General features: G+C 42.8%; 1 protein-coding gene across 3 annotated transcripts in view; it reads left to right on the forward strand.

Annotated features, from left to right (window-relative positions):
* SGCD (sarcoglycan delta) overlaps positions 1–15,721 on the forward strand; it is a 1,005,043-nt gene that overhangs the window by 902,256 nt on the left and 87,066 nt on the right. For all 3 annotated transcript variants that reach the window (XM_073649870.1, XM_073649868.1, XM_073649871.1), the window contains 2 exons: positions 7,806–7,893; positions 12,819–12,938. In XM_073649870.1, coding sequence (XP_073505971.1) covers positions 7,806–7,893; positions 12,819–12,938 — 208 coding nt within the window. The remainder of the gene's footprint in view (positions 1–7,805; positions 7,894–12,818; positions 12,939–15,721) is intronic.

The following is a 15,721-nucleotide window of genomic DNA, read 5'->3' on the forward strand; positions in this document are numbered from 1 at the left end:
GAATGGGCTGCGCATGGTGAGGAATAAGAATGGGCTGCGCTGGGTGAGGAATAAGAATGGGCTGTGCATGGTGAGGAATAAGAATGGGCTGTGCTGGGTGAGGAATAAGAATGGGCTGTGTTGGGTGAGGAATAAGAATGGGCTGCGCATGCTGAGGATTAAGAATGGGCTGCGCTGGGTGAGGAATAAGAATGGGCTGTGCTGGGTGAGGAATAAGAATGGGCTGTGCATGCTGAGGATTAAGAATGGGCTGCGCTGGGTGAGGAATAAGAATGGGCTGCGCTGGGCGAGGAATAAGAATGGGCTGTGCATGCTGAGGATTAAGAATGGGCAGTGCTGGGCGAGGAATAAGAATGGGCAGTGCTGGGTGAGGAATAAGAATGGGCTGCGCATGCTGAGGATTAAGAATGGGCAGTGCTGGGCGAGGAATAAGAATGGGCAGTGCTGGGTGAGGAATAAGAATGGGCTGTGCATGCTGAGGATTAAGAATGGGCTGCGCTGGGTGAGGAATAAGAATAGGCTGCTCTGGGTGAGGAATAAGAATGGGCTGCGCATGGTGAGGAATAAGAATGGGCTGCGCATGGTGCTCTCCTTTGACTATACTATAATTTAGCATTAGATGTTACTCGCCAGACAGAATGTCCTTTTGTCTTTTTTTTTAAATGACTTTTAGCTTTTAGTCAAGTTGACTGTATAAATGGTTACAGCCCTCCGGATATATATTAGAAATGCTACCATTAACCCTTAGTTGACTGACATCGCAACCGAAGACTGGAGACGTATGCTACTGATCAGTGTGCGCATAAACCGCCTTTACAGCTTCCTCGCTGGCAGGTTAATGATAAAGATTTATACAGACAGCGGAGGTCAGCGGGATCACCATCTGCATCTGTGGTAGCCGGGTCTCCCACTGATATAGTGTATGCCGAAGACCAGACATCCGCGCTCCACTGGGAGTCAGAGCTTCCTAGTGCCATCGCAAGTCAACGCTGCTGGAACTCTTGCTCCCAGACTGTGGTCGAATTAAGACGCAAAAGTACTTGACACTTTCTAGATGACTCCAGTATTCCTCGGAAATGGAAATAACTCATATATAGCATCTAAATCCAGACGCTTTTCTTCTTTTTTATGACTGTGATATATGTAAACCCTTGAAGCCGACTTGGTAATATACTTTCCAGGCAGCATCTTGATTGGTTTGGTCCCAAAAGGTTGTGGCTAGTGGACAGTTTTATTTTCGAGATTTGACTTCCAACATATATTTATCTACACATGGTTGGGTTTCTTGTAAGAAACCCAAAACGGTCATTCAGCATCAGCCGTCCGGTTGAATGACTGAGTACAGTCGAGGGGCGAGACGTCTAATAAGATATATCACCCTAGGCCACTACGCAGTAAAGAAAAAAAAATCATCCAGAAATGAGAGTTGTTGAAATGCTACTTGTCAAACTGATAAAAATTTTCTTCAACTTTTTCTTAGTTTTATCTGTTATTGGTACTAGGGATGAGCTAGGGATGAGCGAACCCATGGAAGTTCGGGTTCTGTTACCCGACCCGAACTTTAGTCCAAAGTTCGGTTCAAGTGCCAGAACCCGAACCCAACTGAAAACAATGGAGACCCAAACTTTGGATCTGTAAAAAAAATTCTCTCCTTCTCTGCAATGGTCTTCCCCCGGAACTCCAAATTTTGCAACGGACTTCCGGGAGAAATCCGTGTTCGGCGTTCAGCTCCAGTACTGTCCGGTATGAACCCCAAACTTTTAAGTTCGGGTTCACTTGTTAGCAAATACCTTCTGGTTAGTTTTTACGCCCATAGTAAAAAAATATAAAATAGTCTTGGACAACCTCTTTAATAGACTAGCCGTACAATGATATAGATGATGTAATTCTTCGTAAGGAGGTAGAATGACCAAGTAGAAATCGCTAAAAATGGTTGACAACTAAAGTAAGAGCCAGTATGGAAAAAAGTTATCCATATTTACCAACACCAGGTCACAATACTAATGCACTACACGAAGCACCAGGTCCTCATGATGAACGTGCAGAATACTGATGAAACAACCACTCACAAGCCGACCATTCTTGGTGGGGGAGGTTGTCTAGTGTTATAAATGCACATGGATGAGGCATCATGCATATTTTTATGTTACACATTTTTTTTTCACAGGATGCAACCAGGCCTTTTAGTGTTGGCTGGGAGAAGTTGGGGTGCCTGTCCCTGTGGGGGTGCCCTTACATAGTGCTGGACAGGCCGCCTGATGTAATAGTTTAGGCAAGAGTGTACACTACATGAATCTGTGTGACTGGTGCCCTGTACAAGTCTTATCTGTATGCCTTTATACTAAGCAGGGCCGGCTCCAGGTTTTCATGGGACCCGTGTGAAAGAGTCTCAGTTGGCCCCTTTAACACATACCACCATTCATGATGCACAGATACGGCGGAGAAATATTGGTATAGTAAACAGGGCCCAGCCTGCCCCGTCATCCTTCACATATGCACAGACATGCACACACACAGTACGCAGATATGCACACACACAGTACGCAGAAATGCACACACACAGTACGCAGATATGCACACACACAGTACGCAGACATGCACACAGTACGCAGACATGCACACAGTACGCAGACATGCACACAGTACGCAGATATGCACACACACAGTACGCAGACATGCACACAGTACGCAGACATGCACACAGTATGCAGACATGCACACATACAGTGCACAGACATGCACACACACAGTACGCAGACATGCACACAGTACGCAGACATGCACACAGTACGCAGATATGCACACACACAGTACGCAGACATGCACACAGTACGCAGATATGCACACACACAGTACGCAGATATGCACACAGTACGCCGACATGCACACAGTACGTAGATATGCGCACAGTACGCAGACATGCACACAGTACGCAGACATGCACACAGTACGCAGACATGCACACAGTATGCAGATATGCACACAGTATGCAGATATGCACACAGTATGCTGATATGCACACAGTATGCTGATATGCACACAGTACGCAGACATGCACACAGTACGCAGACATGCACACAGTACGCAGACATGCACACAGTACGCAGATATGCACAGAGTATACAGATATGCACAGAGTACACAGACCTGCACACAGTACGCAGACATGCTGAGTACGCAGACATGCTGAGTACGCAGACATGCACTCAGTACGTAGACATGCACTCAGTACGTAGACATGCACACAGTACGCAGACATGCACACAGTACGCAGACATGCACATAGTACGCAGACATGCACACAGTACGCAGACATGCACACAGTACGCAGACATGCACACAGTACGCAGACATGCACACAGTATGTAGACATGCACACAGTACGCAGACATGCACACAGTACGCAGATATGCACAGAGTATACAGATATGCACAGAGTACACAGACCTGCACACAGTACGCAGACATGCTGAGTATGCAGACATGCACTCAGTATGCAGATATGCACACAGTACGGAGATATGCACACAGTGCGCAGACATGCACACAGTACGCAGACATGCACACAGTACGCAGATATTCACACAGTACGCAGATATGCACAGAGTACGCAGACATGCACACAGTACGTAGATATGCATACCGTATGCAGACATACACACAGTACGGAGACATGCACAGAGTACGCAGACATGCACAGAGTACGCAGACATGCATAGAGTACACAGACATGCACACAGTACGCAGATATTCACACAGTACGCAGACATGCACAGAGTACGCAGACATGCACACAGTATGTAGATATGCACACAGTATGCAGACATGCACACAGTATGCGGATATACACACAGTACGCAGACATCCACAGAGTACGCAGACATCCACAGAGTACGCAGACATGCACAGAGTACGCAGATATGCACAGAGTACGCAAACATGCACACAGTACCCAGATATGCACACAGTACGCAGACATGCACACAGTACGTAAATATGCACAAAGTACAATAAACTTAATAGCAGCCTCACCGTGTCCTATTTATATGACTCAGTCCGTCTTACAATGTTATGGGTCTCCACCCAGTAGCCGGCTTCACATAAGAAAAGAATTTTGGTGAGTCCCAAAAATAATTTAAATCCTCAATTTATTTCAAAATAATTTGAAAGATCATACAGGTTGGGAATATACAGTACAGACCAAAAGTTTGGACACACCTTCTCATTTAAAGATTTTTCGGTATTTTCATGACTATGAAAATTGTACGTTCACACTGAAGGCATCAAAACTATGAATTAACACATGTAGAATTATATACTTAGCAAAAAAGTGTGAAACAACTGAAAATATGTCTTATATTCTAGGTTATTCAAAGTAGCCTCCTTTTGCTTTGATGACTGCTTTGCACACTCTTGGCATTCTCTTGATGCGCTTCAAGAGGTAGTCACCGGAAATGGTCTTCCAACAATCTTGAAGGAGTTCCCAGAGATGCTTAGCACTTGTTGGCCCTTTTGCCTTCACTCTGCGGTCCAGCTCACCCCAAAACATCTCGATTGGGTTCAGGTCTGGTGACTGTGGAGGCTAGGTCATCTGGCGTAGCACCCCATCACTCTCCTTCTTGATCAAATAGCCCTTACACAGCCTGGAGGTGTGTTTGGGGTCATTGTCCTGTTGAAAAATAAATGATGGTCCAACTAAATGCAAACCGGATGGAATAGCATGCCGCTGCAAGATGCTGTGGTAGCCATGCTTGTTCAGTATGCCTTCAATTTTGAATAAATCCCCAACAGTGTCACCAGCAAAGCACCCCCACACCATCACACCTCCTCCTCCATGCTTCACGGTGGGAACCAGGCATGTAGAGTCCATTCGTTCACCTTTTCTGCGTCGCACAAAGACACGGTGGTTGGAAGCAAAGATCTCAAATTTGGACTCCTCAGACCAAAGCACAGATTTCCACTGGTCTAATGTCCATTCCTTGTGTTCTTTAGCCCAAACAAGTCTCTTCTGCTTGTTGCCTGTCCTTAGTAGTGGTTTCCTAGCAGCTATTTTACCATGAAGGCCTGCTGCACAAAGTATCCTCTTAACAGTTGTTGTAGAGATGTGTCTGCTGCTAGAACTCTGTGTGGCATTGACCTGGTCTCTAATCTGAGCTGCTGTTAACCTGCGATTTCTGAGGCTGGTGACTCAGATAAACTTATCCTCAGAAGCAGAGGTGACTCTTGGTCTTCCTTTCCTGGGGCGGTCCTCATGTGAGCCAGTTTCTTTGTAGAGCTTGATGGTTTTTGCAACTGCATTTGTGGGAACTTTCAAAGTTTTCCCAATTTTTCAGACTGACTGACCTTCATTTCTTAAAGTAATGATGGCCACTCGTTTTTCTTTACTTAGCTGCTTTTTTCTTGCCATAATACAAATTCTAACAGTCTATTCAGTAGGACTATCAGCTGTGTATCCACCAGACTTCTGCACAACACAACTGATGGTCCCAACCCCATTTATAAGGCAAGAAATCCCACTTATTAAACCTGACAGGATACACCTGTGTAGTGAAAACCATCTCCGGTGACTACCTCTTGAAGCTCATCAAGAGAATGCCAAGAGTGTGCAAAGCAGTCATCAAAGCAAAAGGTGGCTACTTTGAAGAACCTAGAATATAAGACATATTTTCAGTTGTTTCACACTTTTTTGTTAAGTATATAATTCCACATGTGTTAATTCATAGTTTTGATGCCTTCAGTGTGAATGTACAATTTTCATAGTGATGAAAATACAGAAGAATCTTTAAATGAGAAGGTGTGTCCAAACTTTTGATCTGTACTGTATCTCAACACATTTCTGGCAAAAAGCCCTTATTCACTGAGATCAAAAAATTTTTCTTATGCACACAGTACGCAGACATGCACACAGTACGCAGACATGCACACAGTACGTAGACATGCACACAGTACGCAGATATGCACAGAGTACGCAGACATGAACACAGTACGCAGATATGGACACACATACAGTACACAGACATGCGCACACACACAGTACGCAGACATGCGCACACACACAGTACGTAGACATGCGCACACACACAATACGCAGACGTGCGCACACATACATACATGCACATGGTATACAAATATGCACACATACAATATGCAGACATGCACATGCACATACACAGATACATACACATACAGACACACGTACATATTTGAACACAAATTCTTAAAAACACATATAAAACGGAAATAAATATATATACACAGTCAAACACTGACATGCACAAACATTCACATCATACATGCGCACACACACACACACAAAGACAGACACATTAGAAATATTTTTAATATGTGGATCGGGGAAGCTGGAAACAAGCCTCGTCACCTGCCCCCGGCCTGTGTCTCGTCCAACTCCTCAGGCATGTGGCTGTGCAGGCTATCACAGACATGGCCTTGGACCATCAGGGGGGCCCACTCGCCATCGGGGCCCGGGACGCTCCCCCAGGATCTGTACAAGGCCGCCGGCACTGCTTGGTTGTTGGCGCTGTGCGGCTGTGTCTGCTAGTATTGACGCGGCAGGGGCAACACACAAGCACAATTAAAGGCGCAGTGCCGACCCTGCCATGTCATTACTACCAGACACAGCGGCCATGTCTGGTGAAGTGGCGGCAATTAAGCAGCGCCGGCGGCCCTGCACAGATCCTGGGGGAGTGGCCCGGGACCCGATGGCGAGTGGGCCCCCCCTGATGGCCCAGGGCCCCGGCACTTGCCCGTGTTGTATTGGACTATATTCTGCAGTTTTTGAAGGATCTGAGCCTGTGACATATATAATATAGAGGGCAATAAAAATAGTGCCCATGAAGAAAGGGGCCCAAGCTCAGTATTTTCTCCTCCACTTCCTATTCTTACGGTGGTATTAGCCTTGTGGTATTTCCTGACGATTGGCACTGGATATCACTTTCGTTAAGAGATGGAAAGACAGCTACTCAATTCTTATGTTAAAGTGGACCTCAAGTTTTCTCTAAATATGTAATTTTTATTTTTTCTTACCTGGTGTAATTGCCGCTGTTCTCCTGAATCCGGCGATGTTTTTCTTGTGTTCCTAAGATATGGCCTCTTCTTCCCTGTATGTAATTTAGTAATTTTTTTTATACAAGTGAGTGTAGTCCTCAACTCTTCTCATGGTGTCTTCTTAATGACCACACCCACTTGGCTAAAAAGGACTAGATTTATATACAGGGAAGAATGGGCCATATCTCAGGAACGGAGAGGCGCAGGAACAAAAGATAAACCACTTCGGATTCAGAAGAAAAGCGGCATTTACACCAGGTAAACCAATTACATATTTAAGGCAAGTGCCACATTCCTTTATAAACCAGGGAAAGAACAGGGCCTTGTTTTGTAACCCCTTTCTCTGCCTACACTTTTACGCCGATTTTCTTGTTGTAACTTTGATATTTTTCATTAGAGTCAACCCATTATTTCCATTGAGGTGATAGAGATGGATATTTTTGTAAAATAAAAAAAGGTGAAAAATTCAATGGAACATTTAAAAAGATATTTCTTTAGCGAGAATGGCTAAGAATTAATGGTCACCATCAGACGCTCTTGAACAAAACCCGACAAATGGTGATTTAGGATTCTGATATAGAAATGATTCTCATGATGAATTTCTAAAGTATGGATGAAATAGTGCATCCTCCTGGGTATTTAAATGATTAGCAGTGTGAGCCATTTCCAATGTCTTGTCTGATCTTTTGATATTGTAAATTATCAAGAGCTAATCTGTGCTCCCCGTGTTGTACCCGCAGGGGAGCCCGTTATACCTTCAGTCGGATCGAAATATAACTCTCAATATCCTCAACGGGGATATGAAGCCCGTCACTCAACTTGTCACAGGTAAGAAAGTCGAAAGTTCTTGCCAACTTTCCAAGGAGGTCGATACGAAGACCGAGAAGATGATATGTCTTCTTGACAAGTTACATAGATAATTTGGTTTGCTGTTAAAAATCGGTACATTTTTATTCAAATTTTTTTGGGGGTGGCCTGAAATTCTCAATCCAATAAAGACTACAGAATATAGAATATCTTTGAAGGTTTGACCCCAGAATTGCCTTTTCCTGCACATGCAATAAGTCCATTGGTCCAGAATATGTTGGACAAATCATGAGGGTTTTTTTTCCAATTTTATTGATAATACATGGGATACTGTGCTGTAAATTTGGAGATATGTGACCTCAAAGATAAGTTCACATGACGCAGATTTAGTCTAGATTTTCCTCGGGAATCTGCTCAACGGAACATTAGCGATTAACTATAAATTGCAGTTGGAACCTCAGAGGAAGTGTGGAATTTCCCTGCAGCACTCCCACAGGAGAGATTAAGTATTACATGAAGTCTACACACATGTGTGCTCACTCATTGTAGCCTTTCTCTGTTCCAAGTAATTGATCGACGTTCTAGATGACGGACTTTCCTCTTTTATGTTTTAATAAAGTATTTGAAAATAAATGTTACAAGAAAAATCCCTTAAAAAAAAAGTCAAGCTGGACACCACTGACGTCCGTTTTGGAAGACAGGTTTTAAAACATAATAACATCCGTGGTTTTAGTATTGAGACTCTCTCTGCCTTCCAACCTCTCAGTCATTGTTAGCATACACAATAGAGCTGTGAGAGGTGACCCTCTGTCCTCTGCCATTTATCCTATTCCCTTATCTCACCCTTTTTTACCATTGCTCACTGTTTGGTAGTGGAGAAGAAGTATTGATGCTGCAATCTGTAGGTATCGCCAACACTTAAACTAGATCAATGTGGAGATCTTTACATGTCACTTTCAATTATTTTGGCAGATAAAAATGTGTCTTTTGTTACCTTTACACTAATTTTGTTAAATGGTGACTGTCATTTAATCATATAATAGCACAAGCAGATTAAAGAATCTAAGAATCTTTATAATACTTCTTATCAGACAAATCTGCTTCTTTCTCCATTTATGAGACTTTTTTTCCCACCTTCTGAACTCATCATTCACTTTGAAAAATTGCTACAATCCATCTTGCTTTAGACAAGATGGACTTTCAGTTCACTGAGGGATCAGATTACAGCTCCCTATTGAAGTGTGGGAAGTGCAAGGAGGGACAAAGTGTGAGAATAGGTGGAGGGAGACACAAGCAGACAGTGCTGCAGCTTTCAAGTATTTACCATTCCTTAGTATTTGATTCACAATTAGACTGCTCAGTTCTGCGGTGTAATGTCCTCCATGCTGCTCTTCATTGTGAAGATGTGCTACATATAGACAGAAGAGCAGGAATCCCTCATGTATGGGTGTGCTGTGTATTGGATACATCAGAGCAGCTAGTTTCCACCCAGTAGCTCAGAGACAATTAAAAATGTAGAGAAAATATGTCATAAAATGGCAAGAAATAGCCTTCCTCCTCATGTACACACACACGATAGCTTATGCAAAACAGTCACCTATAGATTGGTACACTTTAAAGACTCCAATTTCTCTGTTTAAAATGCAATATATTATTATGTCATGAAAACGAAACCCTTCATATACTGCAAGTCATATTTATGACCACTTAGAGATGAGCAGATCGATTGGCACGACCCTGGACCATGGTCCATGGCCCATAGTCAATGGTCTATGGTCAAGGTCCATGGTCAATGGTCCATAGTCTATGGTCCATGGTCAATGGTCCATGGTCAATGGTGCATGATCAATGCTCCATGGTCAATGGTCAAGGGCCCATTGCCCATGGTCCAGGTCAGTAGTATTTGGGCATGGACATGAGCAGTGCAAATTTCCATATCCTCATGGATCACAAGCCCAGCTTATGATTTGCAGAGCTGGCGAGATGTCACCTGTGCGCAGCACATATGCCATCACACCAGGCTTGGGAATTCAGAAACTCAAAAAAAACATTCATTTCCTGTTCCTGAAACACATTTAACAAAAGACCCTCCTACTATATACAATCCTTTATTAGTCAATATTATGAAAAAGGGACTTTAGACTACTAGAGTTACAGGGGGAAGGACATTGGGCCTCACCCTATAAAGGCCTCTTATACTGTCTTATACTGACAATGTAAGAGGCCTTTATAGGGTGAGGCCCAACGTCCTTCCCCCTGTAACTCTAGTAGTCTAAAGTCCCCTTTTTTATGATATTGACTAATAAAGGATTGTATATAGTAGGAGGGTCTTTTGTTAAATGTGTTTTTAATTATTTTGGGACCTCTTTCCTATCAATTTTTGTTTTGGTTATCTCCTGTTCCTGGCCAGAGAGCACTGACCTGGACCATGGACCGGGGTTTGCACAAAGCGACCGCTCATCTCTATAGCCACTGCTTGGCCACCTATTGACCCATATAGAAAAACATCTCCAAACAGAGTATCACAAAATCATGTTTTTTTTGTTTTTTTTTAATACCGATCCTCTCATGCCATTCATCTTGGGATATGTCGAGCCAAGGGGAAACATAAGGAAGGACACATCAGTACATGGCAAAAGAAATATAATGATGAGTAAGAGAAGCTCTAATTTGACTTGATTGGGCAAGTCCTATGTTGGCATTGAAAAGCACTGAGGTGTTACTACATTAATACATTTTGGGTCACTTTTACTAATTTAATCCTTCCATATGAAATTGTTACTTACAACCAATTGTTAATTTGCAGTTAGAGCCGTGAGGTCTATACATCTTTCCCTGAACTTGCAGGAGACCCATATATACCAGTGACTTACCATAAGTACCTGCCATAGAGGAATGATTTGCTTACTGAATTTCCTGCTACACTGTCTTGCATGATAATTACATCTCCCTGGATATGTAAGGCCATAGATCAATATCTGTTGTCTGTTCTAAGTAGGCCATTCATGTCATTTATTTTATATGGCGGGCCTTTTGTTCCTAACCTGAACGGGTATTCAGCATTCTCCTTTTTTTACAGTAATAATTTTTCAGATTTTTAATACCGGTAACCTTTTACAATAATAGAGAAAGGTTTCTGAGCGATAGATCTTTGTTCTAAAGATTTCAGCAGCTAATACAATAAGTTCAAGGTATTGTTCACTGGAGAATTAAAGGGATTTTGTCCTATTTTTTGCTCAAGTTCAAATAGTTGGAGCAGTGGGGAAAGAGCCACCCTCTGAGAGAATCGACACTTTTAAGGTGACTTTGCAGAATAAGTTGTCCTGTATGTGTGTGTAGATGAGGAATAAAAAAAGGTTTCTGTAAATCATATGACCTGTAAGTAGAATTATTCTCCAGTTTTCCTCTCTGCAGGCTCTATTTCTAATTTTCAGTTGCCTCTGAGCTGGTGGGTGGTGACTACTTGCAGTGAAATCTCCCATACGCTGCACAGAGAGACATAAGGAGTTTGTGCTCTCCTGTCTACATGTAGCACTTGGTTAGAAGCAGCATATCACGGGTGTGTCAGAAGTGACAGACAGTCGCCCTGCAGTTGGTTGCAGGAGATCTCTACGTTTGGCATTACAGACATCTTCTTAGATGAGAGGCTGTCTCTAGGACCTACCGGCTACCTCCTTCTTGTAATTGGCTCCCTGACCTGGATGTATATATACCCGGTGTGTCTGAGAGGGAGGTGGCGGCTATATTCATTACTACCTGTGAGGCTTTAGCAAAAGCTGTACTTCGTCCTCTCTGGAGCTTGAGGCCAAGTTCACATTTGTCTGGAGTTGTCTAAAGCTAAGAATACTCCCCTTGTTTGTCTACCCTTGTTGTCTATAGAGTTTAGTGGAGATCAACTAGTGCTCATCTCCTCCCTTCCCAGCCTTAGCCATATGCCAGGGAAAGACAGGGCGAGGCACGCATGCGGCGATTGGTGAAGAGGCAATATAGGGACGATAGCTGAGACAGGGTGACACTAGACCAGACTAGGAGGTCTCCACTTCCCCCTTTTCCTAGTGTCTGGGCTCCCTTTCCTCTTCCCTCTGTGTTGCACTAAGTCTTTCCCACACCTGGCGTGACACAGCAACAGTGGAGCATGGATGAGATACAGCAGTACTGAGCAGAGAAACGGTCTGTTTACTCTTCTCACTCCCTAAAAGTGGTTGTCCGAGACTTAAACATTGATGACCTATCGCCAGGTACTGCACATCCGCCCCCTATTCAAATCAATAATGGGTGGATGTGCAGTACCCAGTCGCGGCCACTATTCTGTCGATGGAGCTGGCAAGAACTGAGCAGATCCGGCCTCCACCGACACCAGGAACATGATTGGCGGAGGCGCCGTGTGTCACACCCCCCCTCATCACTAATACTCAAGTGTCAATTTATCAATACATTTCCAGGAGGAATAATTGAGGGACATCAAAATGCGGAATTCTATGAAAAGATGCTTCAGCATTGTTATTTTGTGAGGAATAGACAGCTTACTGACACAGACATGTCAGAACAGTCTGCTCCTTTTATGAGAGTAGGCTCACGGACTTAGTAAGTTTACTTTCAGGGTAAGCTGTTATTTGTATACAAGAAGAATAACACCATTTCTGGCCATTATATGACTTGTATCCCTCCGTATAAGAAGCCTCAGCATATTCTCTTTTCCCTCCTCCCCTCTCCATGTGCTTTTATAGGCACTTTACAGGCAGATTTGTAGACAGATCTGAGCAATTTTTGAGCACAAATGATCATTGCAAGAGACAAAAAAAATGTCAGATAATTGGAGAAAAAAAGCAGATTTCTCTGATTATCCATATTACAAAGTTTCTTATCTTTATTTGTCCTATTAATTTATGAAAAAAAAAGTGTAGTTACCATTTAATATTTAACTCTAGTTTTGTTTTTCTACGCAGCATCGGACGGTATTCGGGCACGAGGGAATAATCTGGAGGTGATGTCAAATAAGGGAAAACTACTGTTTTCAGCGAATGACAAGGAAGTGGTCGTGGGAGCGGATAGATTGCGCGTTTTAGGTACATTTTTATCAATATCTTAAAGTCATAACTGTCCTTTCAAAGACTGTATCATATGTTAAAGGGATTGTCCAGATTTACAGAAGCATGGCTCATGTTTCTTCATGAAACAGCACCACACTTGTCCACAGGTTATGTATGGTATTGCAAGTTGGCTTCATTCACTTTCATCACAATAATAGAGCTGAGCTGCTTTTTTGGGCAAAAAAAAAAAAAAAATTGCCTTCCATACTATGTGCTAGATTTATGGATTTAGACACTTTTTATGCCTCACTAGAAGTGTCTGAGTTGTATATTGCTGAAGATTGGTTAATGCCACAAAATAAGGGTGCAGTCAGACGGCAGTATAAATTGGACTGAAATCGTAATGCAGTTCATGGACTGGCCAGCGGCTCTCCCCACCCAAGCATGACAGCTGCATAGAAATACATGAAGCAGTCACTATTGGTTCGGGATAGCCACCAGCCAATCCACGCACTGCGGTCCGATCTCCTTAAGATTTATACTGTCATCTGACTGCACCCTAATGGCGTAAAATAAGCCAACCAAGAGATAGCGTACGACAGAGAAAAGTGTCTAATCTCTTGCAAGGTGAGCCAAGATACACCCAATATTTCATATAGCAAATGTCGCAGTGATAAATTTGGAACATCTTCTGCCTGGTCTAGATTTATAATATCAAGCTTAATAAGAGTCTTAATAAATCTGTCACAATGTATCAGTGTAGAGAAAATTAAAAGGACTATTCAATGTATTTTTTTTTTATTTAACTGAATACATATTCCAATTGCCACTCTTCCACTGATTCTGGAACAGGTTTTCTTTTTCCTCTGCGTCCCTCCTTTCCAAAGTTATGCCCCTCAGAAATAAAGGTGTAAACTTTCTGTACCACAGAACTTCTCTGTGGGCGTTTGCTTTTTCTCCTCTGATGCTGCTGCCCAATCAAAATGCAGCCACGCCCACAGAGGAGTCTTGTAGCATACGCCCAGTTACTTTAAGGGAACATTTGCAGCTTAATTTCCGGAGGGCATAACTTTGGAACGGAGGGGTCTAGAAGAAAAAGAAAAACGGTTCTAGAATCAGTGGAACGCAGAGGCATTTGGAGCAGGCACTCAGGTTTAATTTTTAAAAATCCACTAAAAGGTCCTCTTTAATCAACCTGCGGTGCAGATGGTGGTATGTAGAGATTGGATGCAATTTTGTCATGGCTTGGTTAACAGCAGGATTGAATTGGTACAGTTTTCACCCCTTGAATTTAAACAAGAGTGTTGTCATTCACTGACAACAGACAGAGATCTTAACTAGGGTAAGGAATTGGAACACAGATGGTGTCATGTATCAGAAGTGTCTAAAATAAAAATTGTCTTTTTAACCCTTAGCAAGCAATCAGCGCTTAGCTTTAATTTTTTAAATTGCTCAAGGAAAATAATAGTTGTGCTGAAATTAGTTACTGTGCATAACAAAAACAGTGTTCTGCCCCACAGTGTGTTATAAAACTGTAATTTTTTTTATTTTATATAGTTTTTGAAGTTGTCCATGACTTTGATATTGATGGCCTATTCTTAAAGTAGGTCATAAATACAAGATCGGTGGGGTCTGACAGCAGCAGCTCCCATAGTGGCAGTACGTACATAGGAGTAGAAGTGCAGTACCTGAGAATGGCCACTACACATTGTACGGAGCTGTGGTATTCCTACTCTGTTCACTGTGTAAATCCGGCCGCCGCAGGACCTGCTGACAGCTGATTGGTTGGGGTGGCAGATATCAGACTGCCACTGATCTGATATTTATTACCTATATTAAAGGAGTTGTCCAGCCTTAGGCTACAAGTCTGTACTCACTCTATGACTGAAGACTTGTAAATCCTCACACAGTGCGCACTGCGAGGATTCTCCATTGCCGGCGTGATTTGCATACTTGTGGTCACATGCCGACTAGACGTATGTGGCCTTGCTCAATGTAAGTGTATTGAGACTGGACACGTCTAGTCGGAATGTGACCGGGAGTATGCAAATCGCATACTTGCAGTCCCATGACGGCCGCTCCTGGCACCGGAGAATCTTCACAGTGCACTCGATGTGAGGATTCACAAATCTGCAGTCGCATAGTGTAACTGCAGACTTGTAGCCTAAGACGGACAACCCCTTTAAGGATCAGCCATCAACGTAAAAATGCTGAAAAGCTCCTTTTAAAATAATTATATAAATATACCCAAATCACAGCATCTCATAATTATAAAAATAATCTAAAAAATTATAAAAAAATAAATAAAACAATCCAGCTAGCTAATCGTTTCCATTACGACAGTGATCCTCCGGATTTACTAGTGTTTGGCTGCTAAATCTCACAAAATGCGAGGATAGTGGCCGCTCTTTCGCGCTTGTAGTCATGGTAACAACGGGCAACTTAGTACGAAATAGTTATCTGGTGTACGATGTTCCTGTAACTGAAGCAACATCGTAATTCCTTGTAGAAGGAGCGGAGTTTTTTTTTTTAAGACCCTAGAGAGTCTACTTCAAGTTCTCTTAAATTACACAGAGCGATGGAGGTTTATAAAGCAGGTTGTCAGCGTGATTGAATTCCCAGAACGACGGCATCTCCGATAAAATGACAATTTCAAAAGGAATCTCTTAATTCAAATCTTATCGTTCACTCCGTATTTGACATATTATTTCAAGGAATAAGTGACAATATGGAGTCCTCATAATCAAGCGACATCAATTCATAGCAAGGAGAGCCATAGATTTGTTGATTTTGGATGTTGAGAGCCTCTAGTTGAAGGA

This window comes from Phyllobates terribilis, unplaced genomic scaffold, assembly GCF_046119375.1.
Source record: "Phyllobates terribilis strain yellow unplaced genomic scaffold, ASM4611937v1 Scaffold_10__3_contigs__length_209671492, whole genome shotgun sequence".
Lineage (NCBI taxonomy): Eukaryota > Metazoa > Chordata > Amphibia > Anura > Dendrobatidae > Phyllobates > Phyllobates terribilis.